Source organism: Erpetoichthys calabaricus, chromosome 13, assembly GCF_900747795.2.
Source record: "Erpetoichthys calabaricus chromosome 13, fErpCal1.3, whole genome shotgun sequence".
In the NCBI taxonomy this organism is placed as follows: Eukaryota; Metazoa; Chordata; class Cladistia; order Polypteriformes; family Polypteridae; genus Erpetoichthys; species Erpetoichthys calabaricus.
In genome coordinates, this window is record NC_041406.2 from 50,468,602 (window position 1) to 50,496,150 (window position 27,549).

Below are 27,549 nucleotides of genomic sequence, written 5' to 3' on the forward strand. Positions count from 1 at the left end.
TAGTAATGCATTGATGTCAATACCTGTCACATACAATATAATTTATTATTGGAAACTAAAGAAAGCATTGTCTTACAACAGCACAATTGGTCATTACCAAAGAAAACAGTTTTGTTTAAAAAATTAAAACACTGCATTTCATAAAAAGTATGGAATTGTAGATCATATAATAAAGAAACAGCAAATGGATCCTGAAAAAAAAACTTATTAACAGTGTTCAAAATGACTTGATGTCTTAGGGTTATCAGGAGCATATAAAAACTGATCTTATCACTAATCATTAAACAACATGAGAAACAGTAATAATGATCTTGGTACACCTGGATATATTTTATAAGGGAAGACTTTAAAAAGGGGATGGTTAAATTATATTTTCTACCACCTTTGTATCTAAATAAAATTAAGCTAGAAAATAGAATGCAATTAGATGTGGGTTATTCTTGTAGTGGACATCTGCAAAAAATAAAAAACCTGAACATGAATATAGTGCCAAAAATAAAGAAGCCAAGCCTCATTTTACATGTGATTTTTTGAATGACAGTTCATAATTAACATTTGCACACAACTCATAGCTGATCCCAATGTTTAGAATGGCAAAGCCAGATGTGGAAGTTTAGATGTGCAACCTTGACAAGCTGAGGTAGCAATGTGTGTAACCAAAGGTAATAATTTTGCCTTTTGAAATTTCTGTCAGCACTGAGGTTATGATCGCTTGTAGCGCTTTTTTTGTTCACACAATGGGGTACTTTCTTTAAATGGGACTTTATGTGATATTATCCAGTTAGTTTTACCTGCACAGATGTAAAGTGAAATTAAACACATCACCTCCCAGCATCTCCAAACAACACACTTTTATTTCTCTTTGCTGTCTTTAGCTCAAAAACTCAAATCAGCAACATCACAGACAGAAATATTCACTTTAGTCCACACTAGTATCACACAAATTCAGTTTCATTTTTGTTATATTTCTGATGCTTATAAAGCAAGGAATAATCTTCAGTAGAGTCAGTTCAACACCCAGAAGTTTTTTTGACTATTTCTCCTCATGAAATCGATTGACCTATTTTTTTCTTTCCTTTTTATGAGTATTTTTTTAGTAGTGAAAGTTTGAAAAAGCAAGAAATGTTAGGGTAAATGAACATACCATAACATAATCATTTCCCAAAAACCAGCAAAATCAACTACAATTGAATTAAACCAAAAAAAAGGGTGAAGAAAATCATACAAAATCGACTCTTGAATCTAAAGAATCAGAATTTTTTAAAGAGAATCCAATCTGTCTTCCCCTTTTTGATCATTTAATACCCTTTTAGATACGCATTTTCAAGTGAAAAGAAGTAATCAGTCATATACTGTAACGAATTGGAAGATATATTAAAACAGATCAGTAAAGTTATGTCAACTACACTGCTTATTTTCTTTAAACCTAAGTTCAGAAACAATTAATACAATCAGATAACATGACTCAAAACTGGGAGAAAGGAAACTCTTTTTTTCACTGCTAAAGCCGGGACAGCACATAACCTTTTTGTTCTATTTGTGGTCTTTGTAACATCAGTCATGGTAAATTATACTTGAAGGCTTCCTTTAATTTTAGGAATTAGACATACATTATGTTGATGAGAAAATTAGTATCAAGCAGCTATTAAAGAAATTAGACAGTATTTGACATTTTTATAACCATAAAAAACACTTTGTGAATTACGCTACGAAATATGTAAAAGCTTAGCATGGTTACTGGCACAATAAAGTGAGCGATAAATTTTACAGATCTGTTCAGGAAGGCTGGGACTGTTTTAATGTCAGCAAGCAGCACATACTACTAAAAAATGCAACGCGATAATTGAAGGGAAAGGTTTATATTTGTGAATAAAAATTCCTATGTTACATTAAATGCTTACAGGAAATTATATTGGGAGACCTTTTGTTAAGTTCTCGTTAGCCACAACACATTTAAAGAGCTTTAGCATTTCTTTCATGTTCATGAAATGTAACTCAGTTGATGTCCTACTGTAGTTTAGGTTGTGAAATGCATTCTAATTTGGAAATAACTGGACTATGTAAAGAGTTTATTGTATTATAGTAGGGAAATACTGGCATATTACTGCAGCAGTACACTTTGGCTTGAAAGACTATTGCACAGCAGTTCCAATGCACTAAATTATCAGAGCGCAAAAGGATTGGGATATTATTAAATAATGGTAGGGCCAATGGAAAGATCAAATATTGCAGATCCATCCATTTCATTAACTGGGACTTTCTCAAAAAAAAAGAAAGAAAAAAAACTTGTTTGAAATTCCAGTCTTATGCAATACAAACTGTTCTAAGCTCTACAGCCATATTGGCAATAGTGTGGTATTAAGACCCAGGCTAGCATATTCAAAAATAGTTTTTATCTGAAAACAACACATGTTGTGTGCAGCTAAGACAACTGTGCTTTTACACAGGATCTCTCAAATGCCAGTACATATTGCATATTTGCTGTACTGTCATTTGTTTATTACTTAGCTGTGTTCAGTTTTGATGACTTTCTGTTATTCTGTGTGTGTGTGATTTTGTTTCCAAGTTAAGTGCATATATTTTGTACCATATTATTGAGCTATTCTTTGCTTTAACATCACAGAGGATTCCAGAAATTTCAGGGCATTGAAATCCTTCCTTGGAGGTTTCCTTTTTTAGGCTGCTCCACTGTTCTGTTGTTTACGGGTGTCATGGTCAGTAGCATTTTTAGGTCCACCGATGATGCTGTCGGTAATGTATGACACAGTACTTGTCAATTTAATTGATTGGTTGATTGAAATCTTATACATTATTAATTAATTGAGCACATAGGGGAAAACATTGGATTGTATCTTTTTCTTTTCTTCTTCTTCATCTGTGGAGGAGGGTAAAAGCTCCTCTTTGTCTAACACCTAATAAAATGCCACTTGTTGGAGAAAAAAGAAAAACAAAAGTAGAATAAAAGTGGGCTTCTGCCAAATCCTCTGTGTTATAATGGATTTCAGATTAGAAGTGGTTTAAAATAGCTGAAAAGAAGGAACAGCAAGGGGAAAAACAAAGTCAGGGTGTTCTAATCAGCCACCATTTCAGAATCTGCAGCACCCAGCACTAATGGCAGTGCTTCGGTTTCCAGGCCACGCTATCTCAGACTGAGGACTGCTAACAAATACAGTATAATATTAAAGCTAAAGCACATTCATAAAGCAAAGTGTGGTTTGATCCGAAACTTTTGGATAAGCATATCTGAAATTTCCAACCATGGTCTTGCTGTTAGTCTTTATTGTAGATATTGCCAATCTTGAGGGAGTCCCACACAGCATGCATCGTTGAACTCTAAATGAAGTTACATCCACTTTGCCACATTTTCATTTAAACATGAAGTTTTTAAACAAAAACAATCTCCTTCCTACACTGGGCATATGTGTGAATCGGCAGCAAAATCTGTGAAGAGATTGTGTAGTGAAAAATTCAGTTGAGCATGTAAAACAGATTCCTGTGTGCTTTATACGCTTTCAAAACTATTAGCACAGGCAAGACACACATAGTGCATAGAAAAAGAAATTCTTAAAGGAGCCACAGAGAATTGCCCCTTGTCACATTAATGCACCCTTCCTGATTACAGTTTAAGGTAACAGTCTTCAGAACTTGTGACAATTATCTTGTCACTGAATGAAAACAAAGCAAATATTAAATTGACATAAAGTGTTTAGCTCCACAGAAGTCCACAGCAATCAGATGGCATTTTGCATCAAATAGCATTTTAAAATTTGACTGAATAGAGCAAATAAATAAATAAATCCCTGTGTGTGTGCTTTGCTGCATTGGGCTTCTGTGTCTTGTAATACTGTGAGCTCAGCTGCATTCTACACCCATCCATTTCGTTAAGTGCCGTGTTATTAATTTTGCTGCAGAATGCACTCCTCTTTACTGAGTGGATTAAGTTTAAATAAGAAAGATTGATAAGAGGCTGTCAACTGAGTTATATGCCATCTGAATTTTTTCAATACAACGGTAATGCCAAATGCCACTTGTAAATAATTTGCTTTTTATGCAAGTATGCAGCATTCAGACATACAAGAATCAATTTAGATGCATACAGGTAAGCAGAACAAAAAGCTGCAGCATAGAAAGCAACTCTTAAGCCCACTATGTTGGAAAATGTTTTTTTATCTATAAAGGGTGATAGATCAGTGATTGAGGCATTGTAATAAACAGGATCCAATCCAAGAAGGGCCACAAAATAAGTGCAAACCAATTAGAGTGTAATTAGAGCACGGTTTTTCAGAAAACTATGTTTACGTATATCCTTTCCCAAATGCTGACACTACAAAAATTTTTGTTTTCAGGGGTTGAAAATGACAGGGTAGTGTGGATGAAAGGCTAAAATGAAGACAACTGAATCCATTTTTAAATGAAAACAAATTAGTGTACATGGGGCCCTAGTAATTTGCTCACATCTCCTTATCTCTTTTTAGATCCCAGACTCCATAACACTTATTAAATTGTAAGGGGAAAATAATCTCCCAATGACTGATCTTGGTCAAACTAATTTGGAGTTGTTCATCTTGGTCCACCTCCTGTACAGAATTTGCTTGCTCTGTGTGTCTAGGTGGATTTTTTTCAAATGCTCCAGTTTTTCTTTCTCATTCTTAAGACGTAGGTGTTATGTTAATTTGCTACTGTACATTTTCTTTATTTCTGCATAAATATGACCTAAAACATCATCAGATTTTCACTCAAGTCCTTAAAGTAGATAAAGAGAAACCAGTTAAACAAATGAGACAAAAATATTATACTAGGTCATTTATTTATTGAGGAAAATGATCGAATATTACATATTTGTGAGTGGTAGAAGTATGTGAACCTCTAGGATTAGCAGTTAGTTTGAAGGTGAAATTAGAGTCAGGTGTTTTCAATCAATGGGATGACAATCAGGTGTGAGTGGGCACCTTGTGTTATTTAAAGAACAGGGATCTATCAAAGTCTGCTCTTCACAACACATGTTTGTGGAAGTGTATCATGGCACGAACAAAGGAGATTTCTGAGGACCTCAGACAAAGAGTTGTTGATGCTCATCAGGCTGGAAAAGGTTACAAGACCATCTGTAAAGAGTTTGGACTCCACCAATCAACAGTCAGACAGATTGTGTACAAATGGAGGAAATTCAAGACCATTGTTACCCTCCCCAGGAGTGGTCGACCAACAAAGATCACTCCAAGAGCAAGGCGTGTAATAGTCGACGAGGTCACAAAGGACCCCAGGGTAACTTCTAAGCAACTGAAGGCCTCTCTCACATTGGCTAATGTTCATGTTCATGAGTTCACCATCAGGAGAACACTGAACAATAATGGTGTGCATGGCAGGGTTGCAAGGAGAAAGCCACTGCTCTCCAAAAAAAACATTGCTGCTTGTCTGCAGTTTGCTAAAGATCACGTGGACAAACCAGAAGGCTATTGGAAGAATGTTTTGTGGACGGAGGAGACCAAAATAGAACTTTTTGGTTTAAATGAAAAGTGTTATGTTTGGAGAAAGGAAAACACTGCATTCCAGCATAAGAACCTTATCCCATCTGTGAAACGTGGTGGTGGTAGTATCATGGTTTGGGCCTGTTTTGCTGCATCTGGGCCAGGACGGCTTGCCTTCATTGATGGAACAATGAATTCTGAATTATATCAGAGAATTCTAAAGGAAAATGTCAGGACATCTGTCCATGAACTGAATCTCAAGAGAAGGTGGCTCATGTAGCAAGACAACGACGCTAAGCACACAAGTCGTTCTACCAAAGAATGGTTAAAGAAGAATAAAGTTAATGTTTTGGAATGGCCAAGTCAAAGTCCTGACCTTAATCCAATCAAAATGTTGTGGAAGGACCTGAAGCGAGCAGTTAATGTGAGGAAACCCACCAACATCCCAAAGTTGAAGCTGTTCTGTACGGAGGAATGGGCTAAAATTCCTCCAAGCCGGTGTGCAGGACTGATCAACAGTTACAGGAAATGTTTAGTTGCAGTTACTGCTGCAAAGGGGGGGGGTCACACCAGATACTGAAAGCAAAGGTTCACATACTTTTGCCACGCACAAATATGTAATATTCGATCATTTTACTTAATAAATAAATGACCAAGTATAATATTTTTGTCTCATTTGTTTAAGTGGTTTCTCTTGATCTGCTTTTAGGACTTGAGTGAAAATCTGATGATGTTTTAGGTCATATTTATGCAGAAATATAGAAAATTCTAAAGGGTTCACAAACTTTCAAGCACAACTGTAAGTGTGCTTGATAATGGATGGACAAGACAGGAGTCCAATTTAACCTTCAGAATGCATGGTGTAGGAAGCTACCACTCTTTTGTACACACGGAGATGCATTTTAAAGATGGTTATTGACTATTTTTAAATGTAGTAAATTTGCCAATGGATTCAAAATGGCTCAAAATCCTCTGAGTACAGACATACCCAGAATAAATCCAGCCTAATATTTCTTATGTTAATGAAGGGTTGAAAGCACTAAGATCCCTGTGGTCCATTCATTCAGCAGTTTTTCCAGCTTAACCCAGTGGCACTGGATACGTGAATGGAACCAGCCCTGGATTGGGTCCCAGTACATTACATGTTCAATCAAAATCAAGTCACTTAAGCTGACATTTTGAATTGCAAGAGGAAATTAAAACAACAGGAAAAAGCCCACACATTTACAAGAAGAATATCCAAGCAGTTATCAGCAATAGATAAACAGCAATATATAATTATAGAGTACATATAACACAGTTCATTTTTCCATATTTTACATAATGCCTTTGATAGTAGCTGCTAGTAACAGATTACTATTACACGTTGAAATAGATAAAAGAACAATATTCACATGTAGTGCTGGGCATGCTGTAAGGGGAAGGAGTGAAAATGGATTTAGGGTTTAATTAATGCAGGACACCAATGCCTTAATGAGACTTCTTTGGTGTGTGCCGAGAATAAAAGTGAAATCCTTGACTTTGTAGTACAGAAAGAAGAGTCTCTATATATGTCAGGGTCAGAGGCCTTGTGGACTGGCCGACTGGCAGCCTTCTTCCCAGCTCACTCACTAGAGCTTTCTTTCTTTCTTTCTTTCTTTCTTTCTTTCTTTCTTTCTTTCTTTCTTTCTTTCTTTCTTTCTTTCGAGAAGTGAACTCAAAAGAAAATATTTTGGTTTGTAGCTGTTATTTTTTTGTGGTTGCTGCTAATATTTTAATATCTGTCCACCCATCCTTCCATTCTTTATCTTAACATTTTATTATTTTGCCTCCGAAAATCAAGGACTTGACAGTCAGAATGATACCATATTTCTGGTTGCAAAAAAAAAAGTGTAAAGATTTGATCAAGGCTGGTGAAGAGGGCAGAAGGCCACAGTATGAAGTATAGCACATCCCCCAAAAGGCAGCAATGGAAAGATGAACCATTTAGACACTTCACATGACAAATTTAAGAGCTGCATCCTAGAATCTTAAACAACGTACATCATAAATGATTGGTGAAGATGGTACCAAAATAAGCCCAGAAACCAAAATCTAACTGCGTAGGAATTATCATCAGCTGCTTGCAAGGCCTTCCAAGAAAAGTAAAACTGCCCAAAAAAGAACGTATACAACTGTGGCTAAATCTCTGTGCTTTTATGATTCTCCGCTCTGTGTCAAACTGAAGAGTAAAATCTTGACTAACGGCTTACATTGCAGGTCATGCCGCCAAAGCCTGAAGCCTGCTCTTAGACATCTCTCTTTAACCAAGGTGTGATGGAGGCTTTTACTGCTGTTACGACAGCATTAGGGTGGGAAAATGATAAAAGTAAATGTGTAGCTCAGGAAGGAAGCAGGCAAGAAAGCCTCAATGATTGTAAGAGCTGATTTCCCCAGAGGGCATCCAGGCATCACAATAAGGGTCTCTTTAGGGGCAAAAGATGGACGAATCACCCTGTAATATGCTACATCCTGTCTGCACTCACTTTGACTGCCAGCGCCGCTTCTTTATTGCCCCTATAACTGAGGCGCTCCTGCCTGCTCACACCATCTCACTGCCTTCATCTCAAATGCATGAGGCCTGTCTTGCACGTCTTAAGTGCTTGAACAGCCAGACAGGGGAAGAATTAATGATCCATGCTGGGCCTGACAAACATGGAGAAGCAGCAAATAAAGGGTAATGAGTCAGAGACGAGAGCGAGTATATAGCTTGCTTCTTCCCAAAGAGGACTGCCAAGAATACGGCAAACATTGCAGAGTTCTTGGGGTTAGAAATGAAGCAGGGATGGGGAGGGCTGATTAGCCATTCAGCACTCCTTGTCATTGTTTGCACATGCTGTTTTGTTTCCTTCTTTTCTGTCAGCCTGTAAACAGGTCAAAGGAAATGAAGCATTCAAAAAAGTAGAATTTTGAAAAATTACAATCACTTGGGAAGCAATGCATAATTAAGTGACATAAACTTGCATTCAGATCTGAATTTAGTTTATTTAAACATGTCAGCCATCATGGCCTTTTTCACATTATCAGGAACTTGCATTCAGTGTACCCTGAACAGTCTACCCCACCATTCTATCTCGTTATGTGCAGTCTGCTTTGACGTTGAATCCTCTGTCTTCGGTGGGGTCACTGTCCCCCCATTGCTCGAATTTACACACCAAAGGCACGCCAAGACCAACTTCAACCTTTGGCTCTTGGGCTCTCAGGTGTTTAACAATCCTTCCCATTTTAAAATTTAGGAGGACTTGGCTAATTCAGCACAATTCCTCAGTTGCTAGAATTTTCACAAAATACAAGAACAAACGACAGGGGGTGCCATCAGAAGCTCCACTGCTGTGAGAAAACATGAGCTTTCAATCCTGATGTGTTTAAAGAGCTTCAAATGCCAGGCCTCCAGACAGGAGGCTTTGGCAGAAAACATCTACGCAATTAATTTCCTGAACAACTGTCTGATGCGTCTTCCAATGCTATAAGGAATTTGTTATCATAAGTAGACGGAAATTTAATCGCACAGGAGAGTCAGTAGGCAGGCAGGTTCTTGAAAAGCAGCATGGGGCAGTGAAGAGCGATACTACAAGCCCTTTAGTCTGACATGGTTTTAGTCAAGTCACAATAGTGGTTTCCAATTGGATTGGTTTTTTTTTTAACTAATAATTTTTGAGGAAAAAATGAAACTGTGTGTTGTTTATTATACCAACATTTAAATTAAGAATTTTAATTTACTTTGTTAAATAGGATTTTCAACCCTCTTTTGAAGTTATCCATTTGAAACAGTTCAGAGATTGTTCTTATTAAGTGAAGACTTAAAACATAAAATTCTGAATATGGAGCCACAATTATTTCTGGTGTTGCATTAAATATTTTTATAAGCTATGCTACTTAAATTGTCAAATGTCTTAGGTTTCTAAACTCTCCCCACTGAATCATAACAAGGCTAAGGCTGCAGTTTCTCTGTTGAATCTTGAGTTCTACAATTTGGCTTAAACACTGCATCCTGTCTGACAGTGGATGTCCACAACCACTTCATGGCTAATTTTGAAGCGAAATTGTGTACCTCCATGCTCTCTTCTGCAGTGAAACTCAGAAGGCTTCAATCCTCAAAATGGCTCCTCTAATCACATACATGCTAGGAATATGGCGTGAGGTGCAGGGTCTTTGCTATTGCATACATTTATACCCTCTTTCCACTACCTAGGCGTATGCATTGGAGGTAATCCCATTGCACATCAGCTCGGAATTGTAGGGGTGTTTGTACAATGGGGGTGACTCAAGCATGCCAGTCACTAAACTCCTCCTTGTTCCTTTTTTATTTACAATTTAGATTTTAAAGCAAGCAGACTTCCAATCTTATCCACTTTTGCTTCTCATCATCTGTTTAAACTCCTTTCACTATCCTCTAGTTGGTCGACTTTACACTGAACAGTTCAACATTAAACCACTGACAAGTGAAATGTATAACATTGGCTAACTCTTTACAGGGACTGGGATATACTAGGCAGCAAAGGAACAGTTAGTTCTAGAAGGTGGTCTGTTGCAAACTGAAAAAGTGGTCAAGTGTACTATTTGAGACGACTCTGTTAAGGATCAAATTGAGACGGCTAGACTACCGGGACAGAGAATCTCCAAAATGGCAGGCCTAGCCCATCTCGTCTGCTCTCACAGAAGAGTTACTGTAGCATAAACTGCTGAAAACCTTAATGCTGACCATGAGAGAAAGGTATCAGAACACACAGTGCATCTTAGCTTGCTGTGTATGGGAGCTGTGTAGCCATACACTGGTCATAGTGACCATACTGACCACTGTCCACAGCCAAAAGTGCTTACACTAGGCATGAGATCATCAAAATTCAACCATGGAGCAATATGAGAGGGTGACCCGATGTAATGAATCAAGTTTTCTTATAGTCAGGTGCGTGTGTGTCAGTTACCTGAGGAAAAGATGGAAGCAGGATGCACTATGGGAAGAAGGTAAGCCGGCAGAGACAGTGTGATGCTCTGGGCAATGTTCTTTTGGGAAACCTTGGGACCTGGCATTCATGTGGATGTTACTTTGAAACATACTACCTACCTAAAGATTGTGGCAGACCACGTAACTCCTTTATGGCAACAATATTCCCTGATGGCAGTGGTCTCTATCAGTAGGATAATGCGTCCAGCCACCCTGCAAAAATAGTTCTGGAATGGTTTACGGAACATGACAGAGATATCAAGGTGTTGACTTGGCCTTCAAACCTCTGAGATATCAATCAATCCTAGCAAATGGGATGGGCTGGAAAAATAAGTTTGATCCATGTAGGCCCCAACTCACAACTTACAGGATATAGAGGATCTGCTGCTAACATCTTGGTGCTAGATATCACAGGACACCTTTAGAGGTCTTGTGGAATCCATGCCTCGATGGGTTAGAGCTGTTTTGGAGGCACAAAGGGGACCTACACAGGCAGGCAGTTTTAATGTTGTGGCTGTTCAGTGTATGTAAAATGTCTCTCTGGGTTTCATTATCTGGTTGCTTATTCAAAATGTCTATGGATCTGTGCAGCATTTTTGTATGTGAGAATTGACGTGTATCCCCTTTCAAGTAGCCACGGATTAAAAAAAAGTCCACATTTTATGCAGTTAGCAGGGCACTTCCATTTTGATGATAGTTTTGGAGTTGTGTTTGTTGAGCCCTCTATTGTTAAAATGACATGTTGATCTGTAAAATTCTTCCTGGAATTGGTTTCATTGAATATTCTCCTTCTCTTGCATCATGAATTTTTTTCTAGCGAGATGAGGCAGTGTATCTCTTGTGCAATTAATATCAGCCAAGGCACACTTTGGCACTCATTTTATTAGTCCTTCTCTAAAGCATATTGTGAAGTCTGCTGCCTTTTTAACTCCATGGACATCTCTTAAGATATAACAGCATATGAAAATAAGATAAATCTTTTTTGACATAATTACAGAGGTAGACTCATAAAATAAGCTAATCAGCTCAAGAGAAAGAAATGACAAGTGGAAGTCATAGGTTTGTGTGAACCAGTTCCACTTTATGATCAATGACCCTTCAGGCAACATAGCCAAAGATTGCATAACACAAGCTTTAACTGTCAGTTTGAAGAAGGCTGATTCACTTTATCTTTGGAATCTGATTAAAGAAATGCCACAAAATAAGCACAAAATAAAAGGGTGAATACCAAAAACAACAAAGTATGTGGTCATGAATTACTGAATGAGTCCAGGAGGATGCCACCTAAAATGCTTTATTGTGTTCTTTCATTATATACTAAAGTGTTGGGTGCAGCAGTCATGTAAGTGAGGAGTGAAGAAGAAGATAATTCTTTGGTTGTTGTAGTGCCATCTGTCCATTTTGTGTACTCACTTTTTCTAGTTATAGGTTACAGGTGGGCACAAAGCAGAGAGCAGTCCTGGACAGCAGACCACTCAATCTAGAGCCTTGAATTGTAAAGTTAAAATCGTGTGCAGCAGTGATGTATATACCAGTTTAAACATATCCCTTACACAGAATTTGAAATACACTGGCATGGTTAGAGGTGTCAATATTCATGAACGCAGTGTACAAAAGACTGAGAGAGGAGCCCTGGTGCTTGCATCTGTATAAGAAGACTCTGCTTTATTAAAGACTTATTTTATTATAAATCACATTCTAAAAAGTCTTACAGTAGCAGTGTTTGTGTGCTGTTCACAAATGTTTCAGTATTCTCTGTGTACAACATGTACACTCTTTGATATTTAAAATAAAAATTTTAAATTTGTTAAATAAAACAGAGCAGCGCTGCCCAGAGACGTCCTCCATTTGAGCAGCACTGGCAAGTGAAGCTTCTTCTGCCTCCAAGTCACGGCTAATTGAAAATGTCCAGCAAAGACTGAAGGCCCGGCAGCCTTGTCTGCTCAGAAGGTCTCCGTATTTACTTCAGCTTGACAGCTTCAATGTCTTTTGTGCTTAAGATGTCCTTCGAAGCCTGTGAAAATCTTGGACGCATATTAAAATGTTCCTTTGCTTTAGCCGGGAGAAGCCTAATGCTTCCCACGTGTGGCCGAGTGCAGAGGCCTGTTAAAGCCAGGGACCCTTATGTGCTGCCACAGCACCTGCCAACAGATGGGGGCCAGATACATGAGGCAATAAAAATGATACATGCAATGAAAAAGGGGCAAGGAATTAAACTGCAATTCTTAAAACACACTGGGTGGCAGGGTGGTCTGCCCTGTAACATCAGGCCCTCTAAAAGTCGTGGGCTGCAGCTTGTTTTAATGCAGCAGGCAGTGGCCTGGCTGGCGTTCATGTCGGAGTACTGCTTACTCCATCCATCAATATAGTGTAGCCAAAGTGCCGCTGGTGTTGAGGACAGCAAAGCTTTTTTGCCCATCTTTAGGCAGCATTGTAGACATGACTCTTCTTCAGTTGGTAAAGCTTTTCACAAGAAGGGTAAATGAGGGGAGGCCGAGTTATCAAGACAGTGCTAGTACATGTGAATATTCAGGATGAGCAGAAGCTAAACAGACTGTTGGAGTGGCTTTGGTTGTATCCTGGTTATTTGCATCACACACTTACAGTTTTTTTTTGTTCCTTTCTGTCTCCCCTGCAGAATGTGAATGGCATCAAGTACCACGCAAAGAATGGCCACAGGACACAGATTCGTGTCCGCAAGCCCTTTAAGTGCCGGTGTGGAAAGAGTTACAAGACTGCTCAGGGTCTGCGACACCATACCATTAATTTCCATCCTCCGGTGTCTGCTGAGATTATCAGGAAGATGCAGCAATAAACTCGCTGGTTCCGACTGTGCCAAGAAATACTTCACCAGCAATTGCTGATTTACCCATCCCCCGTCCCCGAAAAAGACACCAATTTTACAAGGGAAATGTGGTTTTGCTTTTTTTTCAGCCCTTAAAGAAAAACGCGCGCACACACATACAAAATGAGAGAAGAGAAATACACTACAAGTTTGAATGCATGCTTAAGTTTTTATTTTTTGGAATGATGTACCTTTGTAGACTTCATGGTTTTGTACATTTTGCACATGTAGCTCTCATACTGATCTTATTCAAACTTTTCACCTAAGGTGCTAATATTATAGGAAAATGAAAAGTTATATACACCCAGGCGCCAGTGGTGGCTTATTGAGTCAGCGTTGGGCCTGTACAGACTAGACTGTGCCTGGGGGGCGGTTAGGGGGGTGGTGTTCTTGTTAAAGCTGGGGAACAACCAGCACATTTTGAACAAACTTTCTTTTGTCCACTGGCAGCCCATGAACCAGCACTTAAAGGTAGAGTTTTCTATAGAAACAAAGCCCCCAACTGAATCTGAATGTCTGTAATATAACATAGATAACCAATTTATATATAAATATATATACTTTTAAAAAAAAGGAGAGGAATAAAATGGGGGGAGGGGGGGGGACACATATCTGCAGCCTTCACTTTCTCCAACTTTCTAGCACACCGAAATCAAGCCACTTCAGTTGTTCGGACGTTTCAGAAATCATTTTTTTGTTATGCCACAGGTAGATCTCTCTATTCAGAACCTACGTTTTAAAGGCTGCAGTCCTCTCCATGATGCCAGTATTTACAATTTATAATCATATACTTCATCGACTCAATTGAAAAGCTCCAGGGTCCTTCTCGCCTTTTTATTCAACAATTATAAATGCTATCTCAGTGGAAACACAACTGTTTCTCCTTCATCACCGTGGATGAAGTGTTTAAGCACTTTGTAGTTGACCGATTGCCAATAGTTTCAATGTTTTTGAGTTGCCATTACTTGCAGCTGTGGTGCAAACCTGTGGTTGCCGTAAGTGAGAAATCATCTTTATTTACCAAGGAGGTGTTTTGAGCTATTCTGTAGCCGTTTCTTCTTTTATTCCATCGAGTCTCCACGTCACGTTTATTGTGATTTCTTATGTTGTTTTTCTTTTATCTCTGTGGAGAGAGATGATCTTCTGATTGCCTTGTATTGTGGGTCACAGCATTCCAATGTAATATTTCTCTATAGCTTTACAGTGACGCTGGTCCTGGAATCTTGTTGCTTGAGCCTTATAAATAGAATTGTATACAGTAACTTGCAGTGCAAGGGTTCATTATTATTATTATTATTATTCTATTGCTGTTTTTTCTCTTTTGCATTTGGCCCATTTCTTAATCAATTAGGTCACACCTTGAAAACATCTGCAGTGAACAGACTTCTTTTTTCAACCATGTTACATTTGTTTTTTATCTGTTTTTAAAGTACAAATACGCGTCAAGTTCTGGTTGTCTTCACAGTCCCTTTGAAGTGTAACTTTCTTTCATTTTTTTTCCTCCCCTTTTACTTTTATAAATCACCCTTATAACCCCCAATTGCCCCCTCATTATATGAATATGAACAAGCACTGGGGTTCCACTCTTGAGATGAGCAGAAGGATTTCACTGCTTTCCTCCTAACTCAGAACTTCTCTGTCTTTTTGGTTAATTAGAATTCTCCTAACACTTCAGTGTATTTTATGAGAAGCTCCCAGATGACTCCGGGGGTACAGCTGGGCCGTGACTAGCGTATTGTTTACTGCCCTTGTGCAGCATTCAGTGTTAAGGCTGCTCTTCAGCTGAGGGCTGTGGCATGGGGTCCCTTCTCAATTCAGCCTCACTTCCCACCCAAAACCCTCACTCCACCACCACCACCTGGCAAGGAGTCATCTGTGAGAAACTCGGTGGTCTTCAGACAACATCAATGGGTCATTCCTGACACGACCGCGAGTCATCAGAGAACACCAAAAGAAACGCTAGGCCAAGCCCTGAGCTGCGGCTCCTCTTCACGGGATTGGTAAGTAGGGTTTCCTGAAACTTTGTCCCTATTTGGTCATCTCCATCCCACTACACACTTTGGCGTGGATTCAAAAAGAAAAGTGATATGTACACTTGGGTCTGGATTATTTAGGAAAATGGAAACAGTGCTGGATGGGTTTTCTAAACAGTCATAAATATGTCATCACTGCATGTAAATGAATATTGTAATGGAATTCCATTTTCTATTTAGTTTAACTTTGTGACAGTATTATAAAACAGGTAAAATGCGGAGGGGGGGGTGGGGTTACTATTTTGATATACTGTGTATAGTGAATGTAATGTACCGTGTCTGTGAAAGTGCTTTAAATTATATTTTCGTATGTTTTGTGGAGAACAATGTACCTTTGTGTATGAAGGCAACTTGGAATCGAAGGCAATTACCGAACTGAAATTTCTTTCAAAAGCTGCTTTATAAATGTAAATCTGAATTACATTTAAAATAAAAATAAGAAAAAATGTCTGTGAATAATCACTTTTTATGACTTTGTCTTGTTTCAGACTTTTTTTCCCTCCTGCAATTCACTTTTTAGAGGTAGTCATGCCACCTCACAGCTTGGGTTGCCGGCTGCAGCATGGAGGTTCTTCCTGTGCCCGTGTGGCTTGACATGGGTGGTCAGCGCCTGGCAGAGTGAATGTGGCTGTGCAGGAGGCAGGAAGTGAATCAGTCGGGCAGGCAGTGTGGTGCAGTGGTTAGCATGTTGGACTTCAGACCTTGAGGCTGTGGGTTTAAAGCCCAGCACTGACCCTGTCTTATCATGAGCAAGTCATGTTACCTGCGTGTGGTCCAACGGGGAAAAAACAAGAGATGTAACTAAAGCGGGCTTGGATAACGGCATCAGCCAAATAAGTCACATGTATGTCTGCTGCTTAATTCTAGTCTCACCAGTGAAGCGAACAGGCAGAAGTGAGAACAAACTCCTCACAGACGTGTGGTCCTGGGGTCAACACCTGTCTGTTATACGCACATGTCGGTACTTCATGGAACAAGTTTGGGCTGCCAGAGCTGTTCAAGCTTTTATCCGTATATACACCTCACATTCTGGGAAGGTTACTTGAAGACTTTTTTAGGGGCACTATAAAATGTGCTTACCAGCTCGCACCTGCCTAGGCAGTACACATCACCATCTTGGGTCAAAGGTGACTTTGAGCTGTCTGAGCGACCTGCTGCCATGAACAGATGCTTTTACTTCTTCCTAGCAGCAGCCAGTCTGCCTTTGATCCCAACGATATCGTGATCTGTGGCCTTCTTGTCAGCCAGTCAAGGGCCGACGTGCCTCTGCAGGAAGTATGGACTTAAAACCCCCAGGCTAAGATGGGTGTCTGTACAGGTTGCACTCACCCATCACTGCCCTTGCTGCCTTCAGGCAACTGTATGCTGAAGACTTGTTCACATTGGTGATAAAAGAACTTATTTGGTGGACATGCTGAAGGAATTTGTGCTTCTAAACTTATGCATGGAAGGAAAAGCAAATGCTAACAGCCTAATGAGGAGCACCATGGGGAACTACAAAATGGCATGATATACTGTAGCATCTACACACAACACCCAAAAAGGTCTGCAATAACTAAACAATAGCAAAGATCGAATCTGTTCATAAAGAGGAATGGCACAAGGGAGCAAATGCTTAAGGACAGAGCAGAGGTCGACTCACCAACGTCTAAAGACTACAATGCTGCATGACTTTTAGTCAGTGGGGATATCAAACTTGACTGCAGCTGCTGATCTCGTCACTGGAGGATGTCAGGAAATTTGCAAGGAATGACAAGTCAGACACCTCCATGCTGACTTTCCAGTGAAGTTTTTTACATTTCTAAAATATGCAAGTTTGTCCCCTTTTCTGACTGCCAATAACAAGCTGCCTTACTGAGCTGCTGCTGTATTAAATGCATTCCAGGTACGAGGAGTTTAGCCACTATCTTTATTTTCTTTTTTTCATTCCGTTGTATTATTTACAAACATAAAACAGATAAGCTTCTTTTCTACTTGAGAGGACCGAAACACCCATGTTCCTTATTCCTTGCCACTGCATTATATGCATTATATTGTACATTCCGCCGAGTGCTCACTGGTTCTCACCTTTTGCACACGCACAGTCCAAACCTACGACTCGAAACAAAATCAAACTGTCAGGTATGCCTAAGTACGTCAGACTACATAACAGATTACACAAGACATCTGCTTCCGAATCGCTAAATAAAGTGACGGAAAATTGCTGGAAAAGATTACTGCAGAGAAAAATGAGTGCCAGAAAGTGTGGAAAGACCATCACCTCATGGTTCCAAAACATTTCACAGCCAGCCAAGAGTTACTTTCATACAAATAATTAATATTCAAGAGAGGCACAGCCAAAATCTGGACCTCAATTCAGGAGTTGCATGCTGTTCTCTACTGGCATCCACCCAGAGTTCACCCTGAAGTATTTGTTGTCTCAACAGAATACTGACAAGGATGGAGGACACTTCTAAAGTTATAATGCATCTCCATAAATTATAAATATATACATTTATTTGGGTCCCTCAAAAACAACTGACTGGACCAATAAGAGTCACAAAATTCAATGACTTCAAAATACGGCAGGGGGGCATTGGGCACAATTTACTGGAATTGTTATAAATAAAAAAAAACTATTATAAAACTTTACTCACCTTCAAAATATTCTCACTGAGATGCAATGCACTTTTCCCAGCACTTCTTCCCCCAGAAACACTTCATGTACTCATCATTTGGTTCCACAGCCTCTGGTGTTTTTCCTGGATTTTTAGTGACAAATTGTCTTCCCTTCGGTCTCAGTTTTAATTTCAGGAACAAAACAAAGTCCCAGGAGTGAGATCTGGCAAAAAAGTGTCCCTAAAAGGTCATCATACCCTGTGAAAAGCTACACCTTTTGTCACATTACAATCCTGGAAAATAAAATAAACTTAAGTCCAATTTTTTTAGCTGTTTGTTTTGCCAATGTGAAAATAACATTCTAACATATTTGACAATTATTAAAAATCAATTAGTGAAGAAATGCCCAGTTGGGTAAGGTGATCAAACCGTTCTAAACGTAATCGGATGCAACCAATCAGCTGCCAGCTCAAACACTCGGCTAACTGCCCACCTGACATCAACTGTAGTGGTGTGGATTACCTCAGAATAAAACCAGCTGTCTCTTGAAGATTTCACTTCTAGTAGTGCAAGGTTCTGAAAAGGAAACTAACATGGTTGGCAAAGTGCTGTCAAAAGGCCTGCAGGATGAAGTCGTAGGAAGGCACAAGTCAGGAGACGGCTACAACAAGATTTCAAAAGCTTTAGCTATCCATCTGAGGCTGAGTACTGGTCAGAGCATCATTGCGAAGTAGAAGGTGTATGACACCACCAAAATGTTGCCAAATCAGGCTGCCCGTCTGTCCAAACTGGATAAGCAAGCTGGAAGGGGACACCACCAAAAGGATACGAAGGGGAAAGTCCTGGAGTGGCCGAGTCAGAGTCCTGACTTGAATCCAACAGAAAATCTGTGGATGGACTTGAAGTTAGCAGTCCATTCCTGCTCACCACGGAATTTGACTGAACCCAAACGATTCTGCAAGGAAGAGCGGGCAAACATTCCCCAATCTAGGTGGGCAAAGCTTAGAGATACAGCCCAAAAGATTGATGGCTGTAGTTACAGCAAAGGGTGTAACTTTACTTTACTGTTAAATCAGGAGACCAACCCTGTCATTCTTGATTTTTATTTTTTAATTATTTTTCTGAGCTGGTCACTTTCTTTTCAATAGTTAATGTTGCAAGGCAACATTTGTAAATAAAGCTGCTAAAAGTTCTTTTGAACATGGTTTTTGATTTCAGGCTCTCTAACAAATCGAGTAAAGTAACTCTCTCAGAAGGGTATGCCAACCTTGTATAGGCAGGTGTGTTGTCAAGTGTAAAATCTACTTTAGGGTTGGCTACTGCTTCGGACTTTTTTTCTGCTGTTTTTCTGTAGACACCTCATCAGTTCAGTGTGTTGTCACCAATTAACAGTCTGTCTACTGGGGAAAAACCTACTGAGAGCAAGTTCAGCATTACCAAAAAATGTGATCATCATTGTCTCTTGAATATCTGCCATGATGACTTGGAGAGAAGTCATGAACACAAAAAAACAACAGAAATACAAACTAGATCTCCATCAACTTGGCAGACTGATTAACTGATACCTGGCGGCACATTCCATAACTACACCGTACTCTTGGCCAATTCCAGAAATATTTGGGTCCTCGCTCATATAATAATCTATTTTATACATTTACCCATGGTTCCTATTTACTGTCTTAATGCCAGTGTATGCAAAGTAGGCAATAAGGCCCTCCACTTAAAGCACGGCGTTCCAGAGTGTTTTCCAACAAGACGTCAACTGGAGACCTGTTTAGCGACCCAGGAGCAAACGTAACGCACGTCGTCAACAATGGTGGAGGCAAAGGGTTTAACGTAAGCCAAACACAGAGACGCTCACAGCTTGCATTACGTCAGCCTTTAGCAATTAATTTCAAGATGGAAACTGAGTCATGTTACAGTGTTTATACTCTTATTTTGGTACTCCACTTGGAGAATTATTATTATTATTATGGTGGTTATGTTTTAAAAAATATAACACAACAAAGTTTCAAGAGAAGAATTTGCATCACTATTTGTGATTACTCTAAAGAGCACAAACATACCATGGAAGTGAAAATGTCATTTTTGGGTGGGGGTTGAGTTTTGGTTTAAGTTCGATTTGATTGTTAAGACTGTAATTTGTTTTTAATTAAAAAAAAAAAAAAAAACAATTCCAAAGCAGCTCACGTTACCTTTCTACAGGCTCCGTATTGAAAGCCCCCCATCTACAGTCTATCAAAGACTGGGCAACCGAGACCCCCTCAAAGCCCCCCTGTGGCCCTCCGCTGCCGAATTTTTTTAATGCCAAACTCAAGCAATATGTGTTGTCAATGACGGGCTACTCTCTGTGGCCAAAGCTCATTTTCATTATTCATGTTTATTATTCCCCCATTTTTATGACAGGTTGGCACCCATGATTAGGCGGTTCTGAGAATGTAACACAAACTTCTCTGTGGCAACCAATTGCAGAGTAACCTCCACTGTATACATTTTGATCGCCGTTTTCTATGCCAGTGCATTTTGTAGGTACAGCTGGTTCAGCTTTTGTGAATGTGTGTCTGCATGGCAAGAGAGAAAGAATGAAGGAATGAGACCTGGGAGGAAGTGGGTGGGGGCAGGCGACCCAGCAACCGCCAGAAATGCCCGACCCTGTCATGGAGGGGAGCTGAGCAGCAGAAAGTGGACACCATATGGGACCTTCTGTAGTCATTATCATATAGTGTCTTTAATCTCTATACTTAGGAAGGCGACCAAAACCTTTTAAGGCTAATACGGCTAACCCTCAAAGGGGGATTTAACCATGCTGTCTTTATATTTAAGGGCCAACAGATTAGGTACAGTGTGCTAAAATATGAGGATTATACATTTGTGGTTCACAGCGCATGTTCCCTCTTGCCTAACCAACAAGTACCACGTCCTGTTCATTTTGTATGCTACTCTCAAGACGGCCTTTAACATTGATGACAAGAGAAAATGTTGACAACTGTGGAACAAAATTAAATGGAAAGTTTAGGAGTAAAGATACATGAGACAGCTGACATTACAGACAGAGCTTTATTTATTACAGAAGTTCTTTAAATAAATAGTTATAAATATTTAGTTATACACACACACATACTGTGGTCTAAACACCCATCACAATGGCTAAAACGGAAGAAAATTTAAAAAGAAAACTCCTCACTTGGCAGTCCCAGTGAGGCCTGATGCAGGCGTATCGCTGTTGGTATAAAGGAGCCTCAGAGTACTCGGTGTTTGCGTATTCTCTCCTCAGCTACTGCCTCCAGGGGTCCAGCGTGTATCCCATAACTGAACAGTTCTTTGGTTGTGCTGATGTCAAGATGCAGACAATTCCCCACCCAATTCCTCTCCTGTGTCTCATCCCCCTCTTCAATAAACCCCCAGAAGTGCAGAATCATCTGAGAATTCCTGCAAGTGACATGACCTGGTGTTGTTTATAGTCCGAGGTATACAGATTGAAGAGAAACAGACAGGACTGTTCCTTGTGGTGTTCGCATCAGGAACGCAGTCCTGTGGTGTGCCCAACAGACATTCCCTTATCCAGGACACCGTAGGCTCATCCACCTGCATATTTCTAAGATTACCCCCTCAACAGGAATGGCTGGATGGTACTGAAAGTTCTGGAGAAATCAAAAAAAAAAAAAAACAATCCTCACAGTGCTACCAGCTTTGTCCAGGTAAGAATAAACCTTGTGGAGCACAGACGATACAGTACATGCATTCTCTATTCCAAACTCTAACTGACCGCCAAGATGCAACGGGTCCAGGTGGTCTACCAGCAGAGGACTCATCCTGGACCAGCCTCTCAAAGGACATATAACTGCCACTGGTCTGTAGTAATTAGGTGAAGAAACCCCTGCCTTTTTTGGAGCAGGAACAATGCAGGATGTTTTCCACAGCAGCTCCACTTTCTGAAGCCTTAAGTGAACAGGTGACAGAGGGCAACAAAGTTGGTCAGCACAGGTCTTAAGAACTCAAGGACCGACTCCATTGGTCCTGCAGCTTATCCTGTGTGTAGCTTCCTCAGGGGTGTCTCCTTACTTGATCTTCAGTTATGGACCGTTCACAGTGATGGTCAGAGATGGACTTCTCAGTGGCAACTCCAATTGATGTAGTAGGAGTTGTTTATGTAGTAGAGATGGTGTAGAGAGACTAGTCACTGGTAAAAGGTGGCAATGGGAGGGATAAACTGTTAAAAAAACTGGTTAAGGGCATTAGCTTTGTCCACATCCCCTTCTAGCACCTGAACCCTGGATTGCTGGAGTCCAGTCGTTATGCCTAATCCATCCCAGTCATCCTTCAAGTATTCTGAATGAGTTTGTTTTCTATTTTAGCTTTGTAATCCTTTACACTTTTTCTTTAGCACTAGACATGAATGCTCTCTTTTCCTCATTCAGGAGGCTTTTTAGGTCCTTAGTAATCCTGGGCCTGTTGTCTGGAAAGCAACACACTGAGGGTACCACGGTGTCAACACAAAAGTGACTATAGTGTGCGATATAGTGACAGTCCCTCAATATCATCCCCATTTGGTAGCAGTCATTCAGTCTCATTTCTGCCTGCAGGCTGCACTTCCTCACTATTCTGGTGGTAACAGGTTGCCATCTAATAACAGGTTTGGGTATAAATTCAATCAGGTTGTGGTCAGACCTGCCCAAAGGTGCCAGTAAGCTTACACGTAAAGACATCTTTAACATCTGAATAAAGCAGGTCCAGCTTGTTATTTCCCACTGTGGAACAAGTTGCAAAAATTGTCATTGTTGCCTCCAAAGTCACAAAGCTGAAGTCAAGGGTCGGACTGAGTCATGATTAAAGTAATGGTGACACAATGAATCATTTCCATAGCTGAGTCCCCATTTGCAGCAGGGGAATATACACATTAATAAGGATGACATAACTTAACTCCCTCGGCAAATACTGTGGATGAACTCCAACAGTCAGAATTTCATTGTCTGAATTACAAACTGTAGTTTTAACTAAAAAGTTTTGCACCATTGCTCACATGGAAGACCAGGCCCCTTCCTGTCTTTTTTCCACACCACACTGGGTCTCTGTCTGCTCAAATAAGATGAAGTCAGTCCAGCATTAAAACAGCAGAAGGTAACTTGGGTTTAAGCCAGCACTCCATAAAACACAAAATGCCACTGTACTTGTATGCTCCATGACTCAGACAGTTCATCCATCTTACTCTACAGCGATCAAACACTGACCATTACAATGATTAGTACACCAGTTCTAAAGCGTTCTGGCTTTACTTTTACTCCAAGTTCAAAGCCCAGTGAACAGTGCAGTCAAGACAAGTTGACACCTGGGTTTTGTGTGCACTGCAGATCATCAGTAAATCTGAAATCCATTAAAATCAATTTATCTGATTTATAGTGGCTACTATCAATGATGAACCACAGTCCAGATCATATCTTATCTAGAAGTTAGTTAATGCTCAACTGAATCCACAGGTCATTAAAAATTAAACTTAAGTAAGGTTTGTGTATGCTAGATACCCAGAATGTTGGCTCCTTAAATAAAGAAACACTGCTCCTGATGTTTTACGGAGAATCTTGTGGCCTTTGAGAAATTTGAGAAACATTTCATAGCTAGGGAAAGAACTTGCATGCATCACTGTGCTCCCATGAGTCCAGAAAAAACAGTCAAAACCAAGGAAGTCCAGGGATTCTAAAACACCAAAATCAAGCCAGTGCTGACAAGATCATGTGCACAATTTTAAAGGCTGTTGAAGGTGTACTTCATATTAATTACATGCCTCAATAGGTACACTTTACTGGTCAGTATTACTTCAATATCACACTGATTTGCTTTTCCTTTTGGGCAAACAATTAGGTAAGACGTGGTGAGGATAACCGTCGCCCGCTCCCCTTTTGCCTGTTGACAGTACCCTGCTCACACTGCCCAGGTTGCAAAGGCAGCTCTGTGAACCTACGGATTTGAAAAGATTGCACATCCACCCTCTTCTCCAGACCAGGCCCCTTTGACTGTCACTTGTTCCCCAGTCTGAAGGGCCACCTCTGTGGGATTCTTTATACCAATGATGAAGACATCAAGTCAGCTACAGAGGAATGGTGACACAAGGGTCATGGGTATTAAGGAGAATAATAAACCTTGTTTGGTTTAGCTTGGGTTTTTTATAGTTTCTGATCACCTGTCCTACTGATCAAATTCAAATTTTAAAGTAAAATACAACATTTAAGCCATTTCACGTTTTCTTTTCTGCTGTGTGCACCAACCGCTATACACAATGCAAATATCTTGCACTTTGTGTAGTTTTGACTGGTATTTCATAGAAAAAGTTACATTTGGAGCTATACAACTGGTTCAGATACATTCAAGAAGCAACATACAGTAGGGGGTCCTGGAAGGGCAGACATAGAAGGTCAGCTGTCTATAATATTAAAAGCAATCTAATTATGAGGCATTTGGTTGCTTTAAGATTCACTTTTGTATTTTTATTTTAACTAGCATTTACAGGATTAAATGCATTACCCTCTTTAATTAACAACCAATAATGAAAAGTAACAATCTTTTTAAATAAAAGGTTTCATTGCACACCAAATCATCAAATAAAATTAAGGAAATCAGAAACTTGCGTAAAATAGCACAATGGTAGATTTCTTATGTGTCGCCAGTTCAAGTACACATCAGAGGATTCCACAGACGGCTTCAAACAAGATTGTAGAAGAAGTGAAATACATTTTAAAATATTAGCAAGAAGAACTACCCAATTTTTTATAAAGTACTTAGAACCTTAATGTTAAATACATACAAATTTAGTGGCAAACTGGTTGGTATTATGTAATCTTTACGACCAACGCCAACAAATACAATAAAAGCTCAGATGCTAAGAAGATCAACAAAGCACAAATACTACAAGCACTCAGTCGCTCCATTTAAACCTACTACTACGTAAGTGAAGTCGCTAACACACACACACACACACACACACAGTCAATCAGTCATCTTTCCTTAACAGCTGATCTAGCTTAATCCAAATAAGAAAGTGCACGCCTGTACTGGTGTACTGCAGTTCAGATGGTGGTCACAGGGAATACTTGAGAGGGCATCGGACAGGGCATATTTACAACAGGGAAAGAATACACACAGATCATTATGCTACATTTAAAGTGTAATTTAAACAGACACTTCTACAAAATTTGACATTTTAACACATTTGCAGAAGGTCTAAAACCTAAACATCTACTCAAAGTTGAGGACACTGCCATCAAAGTGGGTCATCACATGCTTCTCAAACACCTGCTGTTGACAGTTCAGAGGGAACTGCTCATTGCACATGGGACACACTTTCCAGTGGCTTTCAACGTGCTCCTCAAACTTGCTTTGGTCATAGTTGGGAGGGAAGATTACCTCACACAATGGGCACCTCTTATGGACATCAATGCTGAGGGATGAAAAAAGAAAAGTTTGGAAATTCAGTTACTCATCATACAATGTAAAGGTAAGCCAAGTGCTCATCCACAACTCCTAAATCCTAAAATAACATTTTATCAAAGTCAAGTATCTGTGATTAAAAGCTTTTGTTAGACTGGAGTATGATATTGTTACAACTATGCGCAATGATATTAGTAAAGTCAAAAAAATACACAAACATAAATAAACAAAAACCTAAAATTAAAAAATATACCCTGCTGCTGAGCAAGAAAGATAAGGTGCCCTTGTCTTTTTTTTTTTTTTTTTTCTTTCAGTAATGAAGGCAGGGACTCCCTTAAATACTCCTGGTGCAGGTGCCAGCAGCCCTTACCAGTGCCCATGTTCACCGTGAGATGTTGACCTCTAACCCTGCACACCTGACATACACCCCATGCTTTACACTTAATACAGGAGAAATGGAGGACACACGTGTACATACAGTATATGCAAGTACTATTTCCAGAACACAATCGACAAAACAAATCATTTTCGCAAGATAAATACATTCAAAATACAAGGAAGGCACTGAGAGAGAACATAAAAAAGCCTACAATGGCGGGTTTGCCTTTAAGAATTATTGTTATTTTTTATAATTTGTGTACGGACCATGCCTTGTGTAAAAGTATAATTAGAAGCTCTACTACACTTAAATGACAACGCTCAGAAGAAGAATCAATAAGACCTGTTAATATATAGTATACGAAAATAATATATTGTAATTATTGTAATTTTAAAAGCAGACTTAACCATGCACCTTATAATGCTTATTTCTCATCCAAGTCATATTGTTAGGGGGGCACCAGGTTAGCTCACTGCTAAAGAGGGACTGGTCAACTGTAGATGTCACCTATGGAGCGTTGTGTTTTATGTACACCACTTAAATGGGTTCTACACATTTTATTACAATGTACAGTGTAATAAGATCAACAGTTAAAACAGCAAAATCTGTTAGCTACAGAAAAAGTGACAAACTAAAATCAATTAAACAATTTTTAAAAATTTGTCACTTCCTTCTTTATGTAATTCTCTGCTTTTCCCAGTCATGTAAAGCTAGTACTTAAACACAATGTCATTTCTTTTAGCTTTCCTGGCGCGAGTTGTCAGTACACCTGCTCAGCTCTAAAGTCACATTTACGCTGGACGTGGATGCAGCTGTATACGCATTACAAACTGGTCTTCTTAATACCAACCCTGACCAAACGAATCTGAGCACAGCTCTATACGGTGTGTCGCCGACACTTCCACAAGAGCCGCATGAACAATCAGAACTGGCCTAGTACTTCAATGCAAACCTCTAATAATATTTAAAAGGCATTTACCTAAAGAGTGTTTATTTCAAATATCAGAAGCACATTAAATCAACCTGCCATAACATATTACTGTGTTTAAAACAGATAATACTGTGTTAAATCCCAAACATTAGTGGTTTGAGGTAAATTCTCATTTCAGTTTTTGACATTGAAAATTAATGCCAGTACTGCTCTTTGCACCTTTAAGTAAAATTACATAAACCGGAATGAGCCACCTACCTTGAATCAAAGCAAAAGTGAGCTCTAGGATCCTGAAGTAGGGAATGGGGTGAGTTGCTGGCAACTCCCTGGCCATTCTTGGCTTCCATTTCAGGCAGCTGAAGACAGAGAAGTAAAACAAATGGTGTGTTCAACACTGTTTGGGGAGCATCAGCTGCATCACGCCACACATACACAGGGAACATTATAAAAATCTAATCACTGACTAGGTATAGCTTTATATATTACAATAGTTAACTTTTGTCAGTATTCTTTTTTATTATTTCAGTTATACATTAGCCTTAGAATTTCTGATAAAAACAAAACAGACAAAAGATGGCATCTTTAATTTAGACTTTGAAGCATCAAAGAAATTAACTGGAAACTTGGTCATACAGTACATCTAATATATATATATATATATATATATATATATATATATATATATATATATATATATATATATATATATATTTAATTTACATATTATAAATAACTAAAGAAAGGTGGACTTTTGAATTACAGTTTACTCTTCTTGAATTTTTAAATGTATTTCCCTCAACTTTTGCTGACCAATTCACACTGCTGAAGAAATACTAAAATAAATCTGTAATGTGTAAGGTTTCCAATTAAACTAGAAAATACTTTTTTCCAAATTATTTGTGATTAAAAAAATACA

The 27,549-nt window shown here is 39.3% G+C and overlaps 2 protein-coding genes across 4 annotated transcripts in view; one reads left to right on the forward strand and one right to left on the reverse strand.

The window, feature by feature from the left end:
• Positions 1 to 15,765, forward strand: part of jazf1b (JAZF zinc finger 1b) — a 301,891-nt gene extending 286,126 nt beyond the window's left edge. Inside the window, exon 5 of the mRNA XM_028818229.2 lies at positions 13,067 to 15,765. Coding sequence (XP_028674062.1) covers positions 13,067 to 13,243 — 177 coding nt within the window. The 3' untranslated portion in view covers positions 13,244 to 15,765. The remainder of the gene's footprint in view (positions 1 to 13,066) is intronic.
• Positions 1 to 27,549, reverse strand: part of tax1bp1b (Tax1 (human T-cell leukemia virus type I) binding protein 1b) — a 1,153,251-nt gene that overhangs the window by 1,005,638 nt on the left and 120,064 nt on the right. For 2 of the 3 annotated variants that reach the window (XM_028818228.2, XM_028818227.2), the window contains 2 exons: positions 26,892 to 26,989; positions 20,943 to 25,333 (listed from right to left, as the gene is read on the reverse strand). In XM_028818228.2, the coding sequence (XP_028674061.2) occupies positions 25,132 to 25,333; positions 26,892 to 26,989 (300 nt within the window). In that variant the 3' untranslated portion in view covers positions 20,943 to 25,131. Of the gene's footprint in view, positions 1 to 20,942; positions 25,334 to 26,891; positions 26,990 to 27,549 lie in introns of those variants that run through there. The other variant, XR_007936602.1, reaches the window with a different exon arrangement.